Source organism: Octopus bimaculoides, chromosome 1, assembly GCF_001194135.2.
Source record: "Octopus bimaculoides isolate UCB-OBI-ISO-001 chromosome 1, ASM119413v2, whole genome shotgun sequence".
NCBI lineage: Eukaryota > Metazoa > Mollusca > Cephalopoda > Octopoda > Octopodidae > Octopus > Octopus bimaculoides.
In genome coordinates this window covers 65,543,357-65,565,099 of record NC_068981.1, presented here as the reverse complement: position 1 = coordinate 65,565,099, position 21,743 = coordinate 65,543,357, and the positions used below count along the sequence as shown (strand labels likewise).

Genomic DNA, 21,743 nt, shown 5'->3' with positions numbered 1-21,743 from the left:
CACACACTCACACATAATATATATATATATATGCATATATATATACATATATATATATATACATATATATACATACATATACATATATAAGCAAACATAGCCCTGTTTGTGCCTATGTATGCATTTATATATGTGTGTGTGTATATATATATATATAGGTTGATAGAAAGATGGATAGAGAGATATAGTTATGCATATACAAACACATGCATGTAGGTGTCGAGGGGGTGGGGGTAGGGGTTATGGTTAAAAAAAAAAAACAACAACATTTGCCTGAAATATCAGCATGCACTCTCTGCCAAAAAGTGCAACACAGCTTCAGGAATACATTAAATGGAGGCGGGCATGATAAGATGAGTGGTGACTGTCTGTTAGGTGATATATATATATACATATATATATACATATATTTTCCTCTCACCCACTTAATGAAGTTGAATAGAAAATTCAGCCCTTTTGCATTGCTTAGCTGGAGAGTAGAGCTAACCACAGATCTTTGTTTATTTTTCTTTGTTTGTTTTTTTTTTTTAAATCTGGTTTAGCCAATCTCCTCTGAAATTTTATATTTATATGTGTCAATATGTCTGTATATGTGTATATACATGTGTATATGTGTGTATGTACAAAAGTGTCTTCCATTAAGTAACAATGTAAAGTTTTGTTTTGTTGCTTGTTTCTGCAATATACACGTTTTATTTTTGTTTTGCTGTTATTCTCTTATCAGTGTTTTCTCCCACGATATAATAATATTACCTTAAGTTTTTTTTTCTTCCTTTCCAATTTTGTAGTTAATATTTTTTTGTTTTTCTTCTTCATCTTCTTTAAGCAATCAATATATAACAACACAACAAAGAAAAAAAATTAATAAAAATAAAATAACTTGTTAAAAAGACTTTACAATTTTTTCTTCATAGCACCCACCTGGATCCTACATTCTCATAAAAAGAAAGAAAAAAATATTGTTCACAGTCAGTTTTTTGGTGGGAAGTAGGGGTCTGTTTAAAAGTGGAAAAAAAAAAAAAATTCGAAAAAATATTTTATTTTTAATAATAACAATTGTTTCTAACTTAGGCACGAGACCACAAATCTGGGGTTAGGGGGTTAGTTGATTATACTGATCCAGTACTTTATTTTTTGACCCTGGAAAAAAAAAAAGGCCAAGTCAGCCTTGATGGAGTTTGAACTCAGAAGTTAAAGTAATGCATCTCAATACTGCAAGGCATTCTACCAAACCACTACCCTTTTAACAATAATAACAGTTTCAAATTTTGGCACAAGGCCAGCAATTTCAGAGGTGGGAGTTAGTCAGTTACAACAACTCCATAACTTGACTGGTACTCAGAACATAAAGATGGACAAAATGTCATTAAGCATTTTGCCTGGCACACTAATGATTTGGCCAGCTCACTGCCTTAATAATAATAATAATAATCCTTTTAACTATAGGCACAAGGTCTGAAATTTTGTGGGAGGGGGCTAGTTGATTACATCGACCCCAGTGTTTCACTGGTACTTAATTTATCAACCCTGAAAGGGTGAAAGGCGAAGTCAACCTCGGTGAAGTTTGAACAGAATGTAGCAACAGGTGAAATACTGCTAAGCATTTCGTCCATCATGCTAATGATTCTGCCAGCTCACCACCTTTAATGGTAATAATAATCCTTTCTACTATAGGCACAAGGCCTGAAATTTGGAGGGAGGGAACTAGTTGATTACACCAACCCCAGTAGTTGGTACTTAATTTATTGACCCTGAAAAGATGAAAGGCAAAGTTGACCTCGATAGGATTTGAACTCAGAACGTTGAGATGAATGAAATGCCACAAAGCATTCTGCCTGATGTGCTAACAATACTGCCAGCTCACTGCCATTTTTAATAATAACAACAGCTGTTTCAAACCAAGGCACAGGGCCAAAAATTAGGGGAAACATTGTTAGTCAATTAAATTAATCCTAATACTTAACTGGTACTTTATTTTATCAACTGTGAAAGGATGACAGCAAAGCTGACCCTGGTAGCATTTGAACTCAGGTCATAAATATCAATAGCTCAATACTGCACAGCATTTAGTCCATTTCTCTAACATTTATGTAACCAACCAACCAACCAACCAACAACATTATAAATCTTTTATTTTCGTTTTTAATAAATGATCTCAAATTTTGTAACAAGGCCAGCAATTTTAGGGGAGGAGGATTACTTGATAACACCGCCCCCAGTATTTGACTGGTTCTTTATTTTATCAGTCCCAGAAGGATGAAAAGCAAAGTTGACCTTGGCAGTGTTTGAATTGAGAGCATAAAGTCAGAAGGAATGCTGCTAAACATTTTGTCCATCATGCCAACAATACTACCAGCCTGTTGCTTTTATTTTAAAAAATAATAAAGATTTCTAACACAGGCACAAGGCCACACATTTTAGTGGTGGGGGGTCTATAGCTGATTATATAGAACCCAGTACTAGACTGTTAGTGAAGGTGTGTGGCTTAGTGGTTAGGATGTTGTCCTCACAATCGTAAAACTGTGGGTTCAATTCCTGGATTGAGTGGTGCATTGTGTTCTTGAGCAAAACACTTCATTTCACCTTGCTCTGTGGGTAGGAGAGTGGCAGAATCAGTGGTGCATTGGCAGAGATGCTTTACAGTTATATCTTCTGGCTTTCTACATTTTGAGTTCAAATCCCACCTGTTTGGAGAGGGCAACCCCAATCGAATCCAGGATTCATCCCAAGTCCAGCCATGGTAGCTGAAGTTCCAGTAATCTACTTAAGGGCAGCAGGGGGAGGGTGTAAGCCCTCCCAGGTTGCATAATTAGACTGCTAATAAAAGGGGGAAAAAAATAATCTCGGCTTTGAACATTTTGTCTGGTACCTTAGTGATATTGCTATTCGTTACCAACACCATAATACTAATTGTTTCTAATTTAAGCATAAGGCTCATAATTTTGAGAGGTGGGGGTTAATCAATTACATTGATCCCAGTAATTTCAATTTTACTTTCTTTTGCTGACCCTGAAAGGATGAAAGGCAAAATTAACCTCAGCAAGATTTGGAGCCTGCATGTGAAGAGTCAGAAGAAATACTGCAAAGCATTTTGTCTGTCTCTCTAACAATTCTGTCTTTAATAATAATAATAATAATAACAATAATAATAATAATAACAATAATGGTTTAAAATTTTGGCACAAGGCCAGCAAGTTCAGGGGAGAGGGCAAGTCGATTTCATCAACCCCAGTGTTCAACTGGTACTTATTTTATCAACCATGAGAGGATGAAAGGTGAAGTTGACCTGGGCAGAATTTGAACTCAAAATGTGAAGACGGACGAAATGCTGTGAGGCATTTTTGCCCAGCGTGTTAATGATTGTGCCAGCTTGCCACCTTAATTATAATAATAATAATAATAATAATAAAGATAATAATCCTTTCTACTCTAGACACAAGACCTGAAATTTTGGGGGAGGGGAGCTAGTTGATTACATTGACCCCAGTGCTCAATTGGTCCTTATTTTATTGACCCAGAAAGGATGAAAAAAAGTTGACCTTGGTAGAATTTGTACTGAGAATGTAAAGATGAATGAAATACTGCTAAACATTTTGTCCGGTCTACTAATGATTTTGGCAGTTCACCACAATAAATAATAATAATAATAATAATAATAATTTCAAATTTTGGCAAAAGTCCAGCAATTCCAGGGGAGGGGATAAGTTGATTACATTGACCTCAATAGGTACTTATTTTATCGACCCTAAAAGGATGAAAGGCAAAGTCGACCTCAGCAGAATATGAACTCAAAACATAAAGACAGACAAAATGATGCGAAGCAGTTTGCCTGGCATGGTAATGATTCCTCCAGCTTGCTGCAATAACAATAGCAATAATGGTTTCTGATTTTGGCACAAGGCCAATGATTTTGAGGGGAGGGGGTTAGTTGATATCATTGACCCTCAGTCCTTGACTGCTACTTCATTTTATTGACCTCAGAGGGATGAAAGGTAAAGTTAAATCCGGTGTATTTCAACTAAGAGTCAAAACAGATAATGCAATGCCATTTTTTTTTTATGCTCTAACATTTTCTGCAGCTTACCTCACCATGTTAATACAGTAAGTGGCAAACCAGCCAAGATTCTTTATGCACTTTAAGTTCATTAACTTAATCTTTTCTGAATTCAGTCCCCATCTTCCACCATGAGAAGTACAGGAAGAGGAGGGAGAAGAAAATATAAAACATTATATACCAGTAATATACTGGAATTGATATTCATTCACCTATACCATTCCTTTCTTTACAAACAATGACATTAGGTTTAATGTGTAAAAAGAAAAAAGAAAATAAAGAAAAGAACAAAGGAAAAATTGAAAGAAATCAATTATTAGTATTATTAATTTTCAACCTCTGGTTAATTTTTTTTTTAAATGATTTATTTTGTGTCTTCAAGAATCAGTAATAACTGAGAAAAACAAACAAAACAAAAAACTCACCTCACACACGCACAAAAAGAACAATAGTCTAATGCTAAGCTGTGTAGCAATGAATTAACTGAAGGTGTATTTAGTTATGTATGTATATATATTTATATATACATACACATATATATATATATACATATATATAGAGAAAGAAAGGGTGTGTGTTTGTGGAAAAATGGTAGTATGGAGAGGGAGTTGAGTTAGGCAATGAAATTTAACTCAGTTGATCCTTTGTGAGCAACAATACGAGTTGTATTCCATTTCCTTTGTTCTGTGTACATGTAAAGTAGATGTGTTATGTATGTGTTGTTTCAGTGCTTTCCACTTACTGCAGAGTTTCCACAAAATACTGGCTTTCTTTTAAGTAAAGCTTCAGGCTCTCGGGAATCGGTAGATTATCGATAAGGTCACGACGTACAAAGCCCAAGATGGAGAAGCGGCACAGATGCATGAGTGAGGAAATGGAGGAGAAGCGAGATACAGGATATAGCAGACGAATGGGAACTGGTGGCATTCCAGGGCCTGGTGCCTGTAAAAAATATAAAAATTTCCCATCCTCTGAATTCTGCATAGCCTGCTCCATGAAGTCCTTGATCATACACCTCTGATGAGATTCCGGTTGGGAAGAAAAACTGAAAAGACCTGCAAAATAAATAAAAATAGATAAATAGTAAATAAAAAAAAATAGGCATACATGTATAATTTGACTGAAGAGGTGTGGCAGGTAGTTAGGGTACTGGGTTCATGGTTAAGTCATGGGTTTGATTCCTGGATGAGGCAGTGCATTGCATCCTTGAGCAAGGCACTTCATTTTACATTGCTCCAGTCTACTCAGCTAAAATTTGTGTTGCTTTACCAGCCAACTGCTGATGCAGTTCTTTCTCCCTCCAGATTTCATATCCTAACTGTGGGAGAGCCAAGAGTTTGTTTGTGCCTGCTTGCAACTTTATGGATACTTAAAACAACTACCAGAAGCATGGTACAAGACATAAGATCATACTCAAAAGTAATGGCTGAGTTTTAACAACATTATAATTCTATATCTGTTTTTCCATGTCAGAATGGAAAAAAGAATCAACCACCTCAATTTATCCTGGTCTACAGGTGAAACTTCAGCTCCTAACATTCAATATTCAACATGCCATATGCAACATTTTGTGATGCTGAATATGAAATTTTGTCAAAATGTAAACATGAAAAAGAAGTATCTTTTAGAGTACTTTCAGTTACAAATGAGATAATATTCTACAACCAGTAGAAAACATCATACTGACAATGAACTAACAAGGGAGCCTTTATATAGTCATTCAATCAACTAGAAATAGCTGCAAAATTTCCTCTTGTCACATCCTATCATCATAAACAAGGATAGAGTAGAGAATGTAGTCCCAGATATACCACGACTGGAAATAAAGTGAAATGATCATTACTAGAATACTATTGATCAAAGGTCTGCTCTGCTTGGTCAGAGTTAACTTTGAACTAAGCAACAAAAATACCATTTTGAAAGTTCTTACTGTATTACCCAACTGATCAACAACAAACTGTTCAAGAAGTAGAGTGATTATGTGCAGCCTAGTCCATAAACAGTATGCAGCAGTAGATACTATAAATAGAAATTGGCCTACGGTAAGTGACAGAAAATCCAGGGACTCAAAGCATGGCTGTGTGATAAGAAGTTTGCTTCCTAACCACATGGCTCTGGGTAGCACCTTCTATGATGGCCTTGGGCTGATCAAAATCTTGCAAGTGGATTTGGTTGACAGTCTGAAAGAAGCCCATTATGTGTGTGTGCTTGTCATCTGCCACTACTTGACAACTGGTGTTAGCTTGTTTACATCCCTGTAATTAACAGTTCAGCAAAAGGGAGCAACTGAATAAGATTCACCAGGCTCAAAAAAAAAAAAAGAAAACAAAACAAAAAGAAAAACAAGTACTGGGATTAATTTAACTAAAACCCTTCAAGGTCAGGCACAAGCATGGCTGCAGTCCAATGACTGACACAAGTAAGAGAAACCTGAATATTTTGATTGTTGTGAAGAATGGAAATGGGGTGTTCAGAGCAGCCGTAGAATAAAACCTCAGCTTCAAATAAATCCAACAATTCAACTACGTTCATTGAGTATTTATTTTTCTCTCAGTTGCAAATCCAAACACACAAAACAAAATGAACCAAGCATTGCTTTAGACACAAAGGGTTTCAGCTGTTCCATCATCAGATCTATGGATTCATTTTATTATAGGTGTTCTTTGCCCAGCTAGTATTGCTGCATTCAAAAATGAAACTGCTAGTCATTGGCAAACTGTATGATGTGAAAAGATGAGTATATATATATATATATATGAATATGTGTGTATATAGCTGTGTGAATGTGTGCAGATGTGAATGCCCAAATATGAATGCATATGTAAATGCAAGTCTAAAGAGACAACAAAATGTATAATGATTCCAATATTCTACGAGGACCATATCCTGTGTCCCAGTAACAGCAACAACAAATACAAAGATGCCAAAAGAAAACATTAGTATCTTATAAGCTTATCCTAATGAGCTGTTTAGAAAATATATATATTAAATATGTTTGCCAAAATGCACTACATGACTCATAGTTGCTTGACCTGTTAGAAATAACAAAACAAATCTCCTTCATAACACACTCTCCTGTTTTTGAAAATAGATAATAGGAGAGCACACACTGGAAAATGTAGTCTTAGACATACTATGCTGAAAAATAATAATAAAAAAAGATGGGATTGTCACTTTTGGAATGTTTTTGATTATGTTTCCATTATTAGGGTTGATGTGGAGCCAAGTAGCCACAACAACAGCATTACTACTAGCTATGGTAAACAATCATCAGGTGATTTTTAAAGATCAACTGAAAGTATGTTTTATAGTTGACAATACTGATTTTTGCCACATTCACAAACAATTAATTTAATTCAGACTCCAGCAGAACGAGAAACTAGGGGAACAGAGAAACAGAAAAGGAGATGATGCATTCATGTGATGGTGCAATGGGGAGAAGTCGGAGTACACCACACACATTTCACACCATCATGGAAAAAACTCCCATTTTTATACATGCAGGTTATTTCTCAATTTGAGGATCCTTGCACAAGCTAGGTACTGAACTTCCCCAGAACATACAAATAACATTTTTATTCTACAAGTAATTTCTAAGAACAATCATACCTAGTACACTATACTTACTCTCATATATATATATATACGTATATTAGAGCAAAGGTTAAAGACCTCCTTCATTCATAAATGACCATGGGATTGCATCTAGAAAGTTCCCCTCTGAGGCACGAGTCCGAGCAAGGTTGTTTATGGAAGACCAGCAGTGGCCCATGCACACCAGCCTCCCATCTTCATGATACCGATGTTATTCAAGGAAAAAGGCAAAGTCTGATACAGTTTGGCACCAGTGACATTGCAACTCATTTCTACAGCTGAGTGAACTGGAGCAACACAAAATAAAGCATCATGCTCAAGAACACAAACCCAGTCCACGAATCGAACTCACTACCTCATGATTGTGAACCTGATGCTCTAACCACTGAGCCATGTGCCTTCATATATATATATTTATATATATATGTTGGTATAAATATCTTAGCCAAGTGCCTTCATATATATATATATATATATATCTTGGTATAAATATCTTAGCCAAAGAAAAATTGGCAGAGACACTTGTGAAACAGTTTTGGCTGATATCAAACTGAAAAAGGGAATGTCATTTGAAACTGAGGTAGGATGATTATAGCTGCATTTCTTTCTTATTTTTTATCTTTTTTTTTTTTGTATGTGAGTGTTTAATTGAGTTTCTATGGATGTTACATGTGAAAGTTTGGTGTAATCACTTATTAACCATCCTTATTGCCTTGCTTTAATCAAATCCCACCAGATAAAGGTTTCCAAAGTTTAAAAAAGAGTAAAATCTGCCATATATACTACTAGCTCTTGACATAAGCTGTGTATCTTTTATAGTTCACCACAATATTGCAGAGTGTACATGCAGCTGAAATACAGGATATCTGAGCAACAAAATGTATAAATTGCCATAAAGAAGTTAACTGGCTACCTCTGTGCAATAAGCTTTGTCTGAGAACAGCTGGCAGAGGGTAAAAATGATAGTCATTGTCAAGCTCTTCAGTTATATCATAAGAAAATGGCAGACAACAAAAAGACTTTCTGTTGTCCCTTTTAGGTAGCTTTTCAACAGGAGGGAAAATATAATTTAGTCAACATGCATTTTTTTTTCTTTTTAGACAGAATGTTCCACATGGTTGAGACATTTCATAATATCCATTTCAAAAAATCCCATTAAAACACAGAACCGCTATTTTTAGTCATTCAACATGAAGACTGAAGCTTTCAGTCTACTTTTAAACACAGACTTCATCAAATAGTTTGGAAGGAATTGACAGATGTTATCACCAGCAATGTGATGCAAGATGATTCAATGAGAATATGAATAAGGATTTATTTAGGCACAAGGCAAATTAATGAAGAAATGTAGTATTGTCAATCAAAGAAAAAAACAATTTTATCTTAAGGTGAAAAACAAATTGACCTTAAAGGTAAACATGATCCTAGCAAAATTTGAAACTTGGGATATGAATTGACAAGGTTGAACAGAATTAATCACTTAGTTCAGGCTTCTGTAGTTTTAGCCAACTAACATTATGGGATGCCTACCATAAATATATTCAAGGACAACACTCTCAGTATGTCCTGCTGCCACTGTAGCTACCACGAGAAAGTACAGACATATGATGAGCCAGTGATAGTGTCTTTATATGGTCATTTGACCTGCTAAGAATAGCAACCAAATCTTCATCAAATCACACCCAGCTGCTAAGGAAAATAACTAATGCATTGAATAATGTAATTGTGTATAACTTATGATGAGATGGTCATAGTTAGAATGCCTTTAGAGAGTTAAGTCTGTTCAATCTCAGCCGACCTGAAGGTAAACAAAAACAACAACAACTTTAAAACCTTGTCCACCAACATTATAATGAAGAAAGAAAGATCTATGAATGTAAACTGTTTTGCTTTTTCAATAATAATGAGGGAACCAAAATCTTTCTCTGATAATTTTGAAAGTAGGAGGAAAGTACGACTACATTATTCAATGTAACCTTTCTTGTAAGATAGTTTGAAGGTGATTGGCTTGTGTTTACATTTGCATTCACTCAAAGTATAATACTATTTAACTAAATTTAGTTCAATGTGATGTTAGATACTTCACACTATCATGACAACAAAGATAGCGTGGATTTTTTAAATCTCAAGTGATAAACCGTATGAGTGGGTTACTACAATTGTTTAATCGTTAAGATTAATATAATACTGTTGTTTACAAACTTCAAAATTTAGAAACAGTTTTTATACTTACAATCAAACCTAAGTTGAACTTTGACATGTGTTATCTAATTCAAAACCACACATTTCTTATCTATGACTATTTATATCCTATGTGAAGTATAGGTTTGAAAATACAGGTATTGATATTTATTTATTTATAAACAAGAATACACTGATTACTAAATGTTCAAATACCATGGTTCTTGATATTTATTTAGTTGACAGTTTGTCATCAAAATTTAAATACTATAAATAAGAATTCAAAATGCTATGTGATGTGGTTTGTTCATTTTCATGCTTTTGTATTGTACAAGCATGTTTGCATAGATTAGAGAAGACCAGTTGAGACGGATATTGATATTTTATGGCCAGATGCTTTTTCTGTTGCCAAACCTTTATTTGCATGCCAACGCCCCCCACCCCAGCCCCATCAAGTAAGGTCTTTCTTTTCTTTTCATCCCATAGGTCCTCAGGTGTTGAAACCAACTTAATTAACATGTCTGCTGGAGAATGTAAAAGATTTTGCTCAAATGCAGTTAATGAAAACCATGTGGAATTACACTTCGCCACCAACCTCACACACATAGTACAGGTCTCCTCAAATTTTTGCCAATCAATTTCTATCACAAGGCATTGCTCAACCTGAGCCTGCAGAAAAGGACACTTGTTCATGATGCCATGCATTGGAACTGAAACCACATACAGTCACAAAGCAAATTTGGTAACAACACAACCATGCCTATACAGATGTAGTGTGCAAGAGATGACTGTGCTAGTATGGTCATGTGTTGTGTATGGATGAGGACAGCTGTGTGAAGAAGTGTCACACCCTAACAGTGGAGGGAACCTGTGGAAGAAGTAGACCCAGGAAGACATGGGATGAGGTGGTGAAGCACAACCTTCAAACGTTGGGTCTCAGAGGCAATGACAAGTGACCAAGACCTTTGGAGATATGCTGTGCTTGAGGAGACCTGGAAAGCCAAGTGAGATCATAGCTGTGGTCAATAGCAGTGCCGCATAACCGGCCGAGTTAACTGAAATCCAGCCCATGCCAGTATGGAAAGCAGACATTAAACGATGATGATGATAGGAAAGTGAAAAATAATATTGTATAATTCTCCTTTAGAAATTCACAAAATGAAATACGCTACAGTACTATGTTTACTAAAGCTATATTAGTAATTACAGCAAGGCTTCGATATACGAGTTAATTTGTTCCCAGAGACCACTTGTAAAGTGAAAACCTGTAAAACAGAACAATAATTTCCCATAACAGCAATGAAATTTTATGCCATCATTTTACTCTGTTGCTGTGTATAAGTATCAGAACCAGTGTTGCCACATGTTGCGATGTTGTCGCACACACAAAATGGCTGCTTAGTTTGTTATATTTATTATAAAATAAAACTCATAAACCCAGGGTCTTGTAAAGTGGGTTCTTGTAAAGTGAGATATTACTGTATTGTTCTGTTGCCCTCAAAAGTGCAGTAGCAAGCAAGTAAGTGAATTTAAATACTTTTTTTTTTGTTATTGTTACTAATTTTCCTCTTGGGTACCTTCTGTTTGTTACTTTAACTTAAGCCTTTTCTATAAAAACTTAAAACAACCAAACTGATTTGAAAAACACCAGTTGGATTATTTTTCATTTGTGAAAAGTTAGAGGTGGGGTGGGGGGAATTTCATAGAAATGATCCTGTCTTGAGTTCACTGACAAAAAGGATTCTGTTCTTAATTCAACAGTACTTTTTGAGAGAGAGAGAGAGAGAGAGAGAGAGAGAGAGAGAGAGAGAGAGAGAAAGAGAGATAGAGAGAGAAAGAGAGAGAGAGAGAGAGAGAGAGAATTTAGTATATAAATGTTTTATTTTTAGCCAACAAATCTTTTAAGGGACTGTTTGTTTATCATTCTAAACTTCTCTTCAAATGCAGTCGCTTTCCCCTACCCACTATTAATGAGAAAACAAACTGGAGTTTGTACTCATATAATTCTTGCTTCTTTGCCATAGTCAGTGGACAAGTTTTAAATGTTAAAAGTTAATTTTATTAAGCATAGCAATTTGTCTGCACTCCACTTTCCAGTTCTTGTTGCACTGCCCCAGGAGAAAGAGTTTAAATGTACATTATATATAAAATGTATACAATAAATTTTCATATGCACACAAGTGTATGAAAATAAATTTGCAAGTACTGGGACAGTCATTAAATGTAGGGCTGAAATTAAACTTCCAGATAAAAACTCAAATATTTCAAGATTAAAATGAATTTGTATCAATGTTTCTTCATGTTCTATGAACCACCCTCAGGATGTCAACTAAACTAATACAGTTCTATATTTAAGAGATGGGGAATTATGAACATTATTTACATTTGACGGATATTTATCCTCATCTTGTTTGTTGTTAACACACTGTTTCGGCTGATACACCCTCCGGCCTTCAACAGGTATCTTGGGAAAATTTCAAATACTTTAGGAATGAGAACCCAGGTTCAAAATTTCCCTAAGATGAAGGCTGGAGGGTATATAACAGCTGAAACATTGTGTTAACAACAAACAAGATGAGGACAAATATCCGTCAAATGTAAATAATGTAAATAATGCCAACTAAACTTCTCTCACAAATTGTACATGCAAATAAATACTGATCATACAGCTCTCTTGTCAGTCCTGTCTGTGCTTTCTGGCATGCAGGTTCCCCATATTATTTTCTGCTTATTATTTAAGGCTGTCATATGAATTTCAAAACATTAAGTATATTTATGTTTATATAGGTATGTGTTATGTGTTTATATACATACATATATATATATATATATATATATATATATATATATATATATACACACACACACAGACACACACACACACACATCAAGTGAAACAACATTAGCTTCTCCTGTACGCAACCAACTACCACATCACTCTTATTACACTGACCGCTTCTCTTTCACACTAATGCCAGACATTCCTCTGCCCTTTGTCTTCCCCATTATTCAGTCCTTCGCCTACACTGTTCTCTCTATTACTATCACCACTACTATCCTCTCTCAACAATATATATTTCTTCCATTATTTTTAATGGATACTCTTTCTGTCAAGAGAGCACTCTTTCACCTTGCAAGCTACAAGGCAACCCTAATAGTGCTGGTGCCACAAAAAAAAAAAAAAAAAAATCACCTTGCACACTCTGTAGGTGGTTTGAATAGCATGTAACATTATAGGGGGCTGAAATACTTGCAAATAATAGAATAATTCAGCATGCTGATAATGATACATGACATTGGAGAGCTTTTATGTGACAATGAACAATAGAAAAACTTCCATCCAAGTTGACAAAATCTGATAAAATCTAACCAATAAATGTTATGTAGATTTTGTAGGATTTGTCAATGAGAAGGAAATTCAAGAAAATGGTTTCTGTCTTATGCAAAGAATTGCATGGGGCAAACCATAGGAATATCTGGAAACAAGAGGTCTTTTGTGGAAGAACTGTGTTAGTATCTGTATTGATGTTCAAAATGATGAATTTCTCCTTAAGAAATTTTGTTTCTGTTGCAAAATGATATGCAAACATTGTCTCAATATTTTACTTTTTTCACAGTATTGATTTCTAACTATTATGAAAATGAATTTGGAAAAAATCTTTCTTCATAGTGCTTTAAAACTGGCCAATTTTATGAAAGAAAAACCAGTTCAGTTAAGAATGTTTAAAAGGCTGTGAGAAAACCGTGACAAGAAGCACATAAATCTCCTGCTTCATACAGAAGTCTAGGTTTTTAGTAGAAGAAGCATTCCTAATGCAGTTTACAAGATGAAAGATGAATTGTAAGAATACTTGTAAAAAAATAAAAGGCAGGAATTTGCCATTTCCTTTGAAGAAAAAAATTGATTATAAAGCTTGGCTACTTAGTTTTTATCACATGACTCAGTTGAACAAGTCAGTACAAGACCCTGGAGAAAATTTTTGACTTTAAAAGGAGACTGAAAATTTGAAATGATTATGTCATAAAAACAAATCTTGAAATGTTTCAACAGCAAATTCCAAGTTTTCTTGAAACTCACCCAGAAGAACAGCTCTTCAACATCAAACATTATTTTTCCACCTTTTCAAAAGAAGCGTATGTTTGAGTGAGAGATTCATACTCTGATTCTTCTGCTCATCATTGACATTAAGAGGACAGGAAAGACTTTACATGAGGCAATCTGATTGTGCACTCACAATGAGATTTACTTACACATCCATGAACAACGAGTATCCTGCTCTTCATGGAAAGCAATTATTATTATATCGTGGCAATTTTCATTTTCATACATGTGTGAGTTAGATTTTTCTTATTGAACAAGTCTCAAGAATAAACACAAAAATCGTTTCCTTTTCAGTAGAAGGCATAATCCATGTGTGTTTATCTGAACTTCAACACAGCAAAGGTTTCTTATTAGTGAAGCAAATTCCATTATCTAAAATGGCTTCCAAAATACATTATCTTGACCTGTATGAGATATTGCCTTGATTTATCTTATACTATTTCAGTATTCTCAATAAAAGTTATTGTACTAGACATTATCTGTTTTCATTCTTTTATATATGTTATATAGAATTTTGATTATTTATGTATGTTTTTGGTGAGACATGATTTTTTTCTTGTGAATGAAAACCTTATAAGGTGTCTTGAATAAGCAATTTGATATCTGCTACTTTTTACATTGTCAATAAACTTGAAAAAGGCATAAGGAAGTTTGTCAATAACATTGACCTCAGTGCTTAACTGGTACTTATTTTACCAAATCAGTAAAGATGAAACACAAAGTCAATCTTGGTGGAATCTGAACTCAGAAAGTAAAGAACCAGAAGAGATGTCATTAAGCATTTTGTTTAGCATTGTAACGGATCTGCCAGCTTTCCTTAATAATAATGATGATAATAATAATAATAATAATAATAATAATAATAATAATAATAAATTCCCTGATGCAGTAGCAGGCATTGGCTCTCATGGCTTCTGATCTTAACTGATTGGAAGTGTTATTATGTACATTGTTTTGTCTTGGTATAAAAGATAGGCTACAGCAAATATTCTGCTCAATACCACAGATTTGCTGGTTAATTGCATGACCGTAACCAGTTGAGCATGCCCCTAGCTAATCGATGATATATGCATCTCTGATCATGTGCAGAAATAATGGGGGAGCATCATAACCATGTGTTGAGAGGAATTCTTTGGGGTTTGAATAATTCACCTTTGGAAACATGGGGGTTTCATTCAACATTCTTAAACATCCCTTATTAAGGGACTTTTTGAGTGATATGGGCTACTTGGTCTGAAGAAAATTCTAACTGGGCCCCACCTGCAAGGTCATGTGCTGTGTATCTTGATATAGGTTTACCATGTCATGCACATGTGGTTGTGATGCATATGCTTGGTGTACCCTTATCTGACGGGTAGTCATGATGGGTATACTGGGCTTCGTATATTTTACCCCAGTGTCACTTTGAGGGCATGGATTGCTCTCTCACTCAATAATAATCCTTTCTACTATAGGAACAAAACCTGAAATTTGAACTTAGACCAAAGACGGACAAAAGATCGCTAAGCATTTTGCCCAGCATGCTAATGATTCTATTAGCTTGCCACCTTCTTAATAATAATAATAATAATAATAAATAATAATAATCTGTTCTTCTGGAGGCACAAGGCCTGAAATTTGGTGGGAGGGGACTAGTCAATTGCATTGACCCCAGTGTTTCACTGGTACTTCATTTATCAACCCCGAAAGAATGATAGGCAAAGTCGACCTCAGCAGAATTTGAACTCAGAACATAGCAGCAGACAAAATACTGCTAAGCATTTCACCCGACGTGCTGACAACTAATAATAATAAGAAGAAGAAGAAGAAGAAGAAGAAAAAGAACAACAACAACAGCAATAACTACAACAATAGCAACATTGAAGGTCTCTTACTCAAAGTTTAAGTCTATTGACAAATGTTAAGAAATATGAGAGCTGTTTAGAAAAATCTAATTTCTCATGGTAAAAAATATGCTTTATAAATTTGTAGTTACAAGGACTGTAATAGAAATTGCTCAACTTGGTTTACGCTTGGGAGTATCTAGAATAAATGACAAAAATGTGAAAGAATTGTCTCTCATGACATGAGCCACAATGAAGAAGACCTTTTAAGGTTAGATTAGCCAGGTGTAAATGATGAGATTGATGACCAAATCAGCAGATAAGCTGAGATGTGAATGAAGGAATTCTCAACTGAAGAACATAATGCCATTTAAAAAACATTTTTGAAGCTGGAGGAAATAAAAGAAGCAAATTTGAATGTAGAGAGAGTGACACAAGTCAGAGGACAAGTTGAAAATACACTCAGCCATTATAGGCTCAGGCACAAAGAAAAGACAAAAGAAAATCAAATCCTTTTATACTATTTAAAAAGAAATTTGTTCTCTTTTCTTTTTTTGGGTATATGCTGATGCAAGGTAATAAACTTATAAAACACACACACACATACACGTGTATATAGATCGCTGACCACTACATTTATATTTTTTTTCTCCTTGTTTCTCTCCTTATTTCTTTCTGTGTTCCTTTCAGTTGAAGAGCGTAGCTCGAAACGTCAAAGACTTTCTCTATTCCTGAGCATTAAACTAATACATCCATTTGTTGTTTACACCACCTGTCTTCGTCTGTTGTTTTTTTTCATAAATTCTCCCAAGCCTGGTGTTGCCATCCGGTTTCACCAGTCCTCAGTCAAGTCGTCCAACCCATGCTAGCATGGAAAGCGGACGTTAAACGATGATGATGATGATGATGATGATATATATATATATATAGGACAGGCTTTTTTTAGTTTCTGTCTACCAAATCTACTCACAACGATTTGGTTGACCTGAAGCTATAGTACAAGACACTTGCCCAAGGTGCCATGCAGTGGGAGTGAACTTGAAAGTGTGTGGTTGGGAAGCAGTATCAGGATGAAATTTTAAAGGGTCACATTCTAAACAGGGAAAAACTGGGTATAGTGATGAGTGTGGGCTCTGTGGGATGGTTGTGGGTTAGATACAATATGGGCAATGAGAGAGAGAAAGAGAGAGAGAGATTGGGAGAGAGGGAGAGAGTGCTAGATATTGGGGAAGGTTAGTGGGTAACTTTGCACTAATCAGGTGCATAACCTTTCTTTGGATGTGTGTGCGTGTATGTGTGTAAAAGCAGTTACGATTCAGATGTGAGAGTGTTATTCCATTGATGGTCTCTCCTGAGCTTTGTATTTTCTGGCCTTGAAGACAATGGCTAGTCTTAGCTATGCTGAGTTTGTCGGTTTACAAGGAGAGTTCCACAATGATGTGAAGTTTGGCATTTGTAGAAGCATTGTGGTTTCTACTTGCATGTTGTTTATGTTTAAGATGGGTGCAGTGTGATAATGTTAACTTTTTATGCACAGTTATTGCGTATTTATTCAGTAAAAGGATCTAACATTGGCATGAACACATCGGAAAATATGTCTGAGATCTGTTCATGGATTCAACAAAGAGTTGGCATGAGAAGTCTGTGTTGCATGTGGATAATGCATAGATGTGGGTAGTTTGTGAGGAGCGAGGAGTAGTTTCTTGTGTGTAGAAGTGCATATTGTTGGAGGTAACAGCAAGAAGATTGTTGGTGTTTGAGAGGGAGAGTGTGCATGAATGTGCAGAGGAGGAAACCAAACCTTGGGGCAACTAGTGTTGATAGAGTGTGCATCAGAGAAAGAAAGAGAGAGAGAGAGAGAGAGAGAGAGAGAGAGTTCCATCAGCAAACACTATGATGTTGCAAACTAACAGGAAACCACTGATTCAAAAGATGAGAGCCTTTTCAAAGTGTTTCTTGAATACGTAATGATTGAAGTCTTTGAATCTTTTTCAAAGAAATGTTAACATAAGAGAGAGAGAGAAGTGAGTAATCTTTGTTTTGCCAATGATATTGATTTAAAAGGACACAACGAAGAAGAACTTAGAAATCTGACAGCATATCTTGATACAACTGCAAGAAGATATGGATTGGAAATATGTGCTTATAAAAGCAAAATAATAACTAATAATAATAAAAAAATTAAAAAATCTAACAGAAATGGCAGGGAAGTTACTTAAATTTTATGGAATTGAAGTAGCAAGGGTAAAAATATTCAAAATAGATATATGAGATAAATTATTGTAGGTAAACTAGGATTGTACAGCGTTTTGGGTATACAAACTGTTTTCATACTTGAAAATTAAAGGTCATTATCTTTCTCTAAGTCTTATGTCTGGGGTGGTATGGAAGGCGTCATTCATGACATCGCCTGTGAGCACACTTGGACCCTCTACTAGTTGTCCCTATTCCCTTTTCCTCTAACTACTCACAACACAAAAAATTAGAAAACTTATCTATGTGTAAATTTTAAAAAATTGTACCTGTTGGATTTACCAGAAAGCCACATCATTGATAGTGTAGAGCAGTAGAGTATGAATAAGGTTGTAGCAGTTTGTAATAAAACATAATTATAAAACAAACAAAAGTGGTCTTTTATTATTGACAATAACTCTACCAATGGGCAATTGTTTTAACCCCGATATGATTTCCATTTGCCTTTCATGCATATCCCACAAGAGTGTCTTGACCTACATTGTCAACTCTCTTGCACCACCAAAATTCAGTTTCATGCCATGCTTTCTTTCTTCTGTGTGTTAATCTTTTTGCAGTTTTCTAATCATAAACATTCATTTGCTGATAATGCTACACTTCACACTTCCTTAACGTTGCACATATAGCATCATTTACATGCAATCTTGACAAGTAGTCATGCCTGACTTACAAAGCTTCCATGAATGGGTCCCTTCAAAAACATCCATAAATGGGAACATGATGATCTAATCTCTTTCAACAACAAATTGACAAAAATCACTAAACATTTCAGAAATGGATTTCTATAACACCCCGCTTCTGAATTTAGCAACACACAAGAAAAACATTAAAGTTGTGACAATATTAGATTTTGTAATCATAAACAATTTTTCATCAATTTCAGATACATAACGTTATACAAACTTCATCCCCAAATTGAAGCTTCTTCTTCAGAGACAGAAAATTCATTGACTTAATATGGGTTACATACATAAAACTTATTAAATTAATTTTCTATGACTGGATGCTCATGCTGTTGCCAAACCCCAGTTGTTTTCCAAATATGGTATTTTTCATTTCATTAATTCTGTATATGTCTCCTGGAAGACTTAATTATTTTTTGTTATTGAAAGTAAACAATATCACTGATTTTTGTTCAGACAGTGTTAATAAATATTCAACGTTTTTTTATATGTGAACAATGTATCTTAAAGTAGATGATAAAGTGATAAGGTTATAAATAATAGCATGTAAATACTGGGTTAAAAAAAAAACCCTTGCACAGAAAAAGCCAAAGGCTGCTTGTGGAACTCAAGTAAACATGATAGGTGTTCTACCATTGGACCAAAGTAATCCTTTGAATTTCTGAATCCATTTTAAAAGCTTTGTTCTGATCAACAAGAATTATATGTTGACATCATAAGAACCCATACACCTCAAGGGAACAAGTAATAATTCTTTTTTTGTTTTATTTTGGAACAATTGATCTTGAAGCAGATATTAAAAGTATAAATATTAGTATAAATACTCTGTTAAAGAAATCCTTGGACAGAAAATATCAGAGGCAATATTTACGTGCTTTTATTTATAGCTTTATCATCTGTTTTGAGGTTCAACGTTCACCTCACCGAAAAAAAAAAAGAAAAAAAATCCTTGTTCTCTCGAGGTTTATGGGATCTTTTATCTTTTACTTGTTTTAGTCATTAGACTGTGGCGATGTTTGGGTACTGCCTTGAAAAGATGTTAATAATAATAATAATAATAATAATAATGATAATAATAATAATAATAATAATAATGATAATAATAATAATAATAATAATAATAATAATAATAATCCTTTCTACTATAGGCACAAGGCCTGAAATTTTATGGGAGAGGGATAGTTGATTACATCGACCCCCAGGGCTCAACTGGTACTTATTTTACTAACCCTAAAAGGATGAAAGGCAAAGTCAACCTCAATGGAATTTGATCTCAGAATGTAGTGACAGGCGAAAAACTGCTAAGCATGTTGTCCAGTGTGCTAACTATTCTGCCAGCTTGCTGCCTTAATAATAATAATTATTATTATAATAACCCTTTCTACTATAGGCACAGGGCCTGAAATTTTGAAATATTAAGCTCGCCACCTTAATAATAATAATAATAATAATAATAATAATCCTTTCTACTGAAGGCACTTTATTTATCGACCCTGAAAGGATGAAAGGCAAAGTCGACCTCAGCGGAATTGAACTCAGAACATAGTGACAGACGAAATACCACTAAGCATTTTGCCTGGCGTGCTAACGATTCTGCCAGTTCACCATCTTAATAATAATACACACACACGTGTATGTATATATGATGATTTATATGTGATGGGCTTCACTGTAGTTTCCCTTCTATCAATTACACTCACAAGATATTGGTCAACTTGAGGCTATTGTAGTATATAACATACACAGGATGTCATGCAGTGGAACTGAACCCAAAACCATCAGACAACAATATGAACTTCATAACTAGACAGCCATGTTTTTAACTATACATGATGACTGCATTTATTCCTGCCTTTTCCATGTTAGTATGGTATGGGTAAGACTTTTTGAGGCAGTTTTATAGCAAATTGCTCTTCCTAATGCCAACCTCTTTAGCCATCTCCAACAACATGCAAGGAAACAATGTACCTATTTTGAAACCAAGATACATATGTGTATATCTATGTATTAGAGAACAGATACCACCTACACACACACACTCTCTCTCTCTCTCTCTCTCTCTCTCTCTCTCTCTCATACACACACATGCACAGAATACTATGTGCATAGTTATAGATAGCCTTAAACAAGAAATTAACTGCTTACAGTAAACACTCACACGCACTCAAACATCACAAACTGTGTCTGTGTGTCTGAGTAATCACTTAACATTAGTTGCGTGTTATGGAAGTATACTGGAGATATGAGCAAATTGTGTGTATGTGTGAGAAAAACAGAGAGTGAAAGTATGTGACTGTATATGTATGTGTACGTGTATTTATGTAAAAAGTTAAGCACATGAATTTGTATATAAGTGTGTGTTTGTGTGAGAGGCATAAAGAGAAAGTGAGAGAGAGTGTGGGTGTGAATTTGTTCATGTAGTAAACAATATATCTATTTTTTATCTACCTACCTAGTTATCTATCTCTCTATCTATCTATCTATCCATGTATCTATTTATCTATCTAGGATCTAATATATTCTTTATCTATCTATCTATCTATCTATTTATCTACCTACAACTACACACAAACAAACACAAAAATACACATGTATATAGCACATACATACACTCATCTAGAAACTAAAAAAACAGAGTGTGCATGTGCACAGATGTTTATGTATGTGTGTGTGTGTGTGTGTGTGTGTTTATTCATTCAGTAAACAAAGTAAATGTAAAATTTGTGAAGCAAATACCAGTATATATTTATGCATAAATTAAGGTGTGTGCACGTGTGTGTGTGTGTGTGTGTGTGTTTGTGTAGAAAGAAAAGAGATGAGAAACAGAATTGTTCGTACATATGTGTTTGTTTAACAATTTCATTTACACATGAATTAATGTACAACACTGCGAAAGCGGTGAGCTGACATATCTGTTATCACACAGAATACAGAACATACAAGAATGTGTGCATTTATGTAGAAATAGTATATGCAAGGACATGCTAATGTATATAATATGTGGATTGTGACTCCACGTGTATGTACTGGCTTGTATATATATATATATATAT

At 34.7% G+C, this 21,743-nt stretch overlaps 1 protein-coding gene across 1 annotated transcript in view; it reads right to left on the bottom strand.

Moving 5' to 3' along the window:
* Positions 1–4,353: 4,353 nt before the first annotated feature.
* Positions 4,354–21,743, bottom strand: part of LOC106877501 (uncharacterized) — a 289,778-nt gene continuing 272,388 nt past the window's right edge. The window contains exon 4 of the mRNA XM_052967242.1: positions 4,354–5,109. Coding sequence (XP_052823202.1) covers positions 4,793–5,109 — 317 coding nt within the window. The 3' untranslated portion in view covers positions 4,354–4,792. The remainder of the gene's footprint in view (positions 5,110–21,743) is intronic.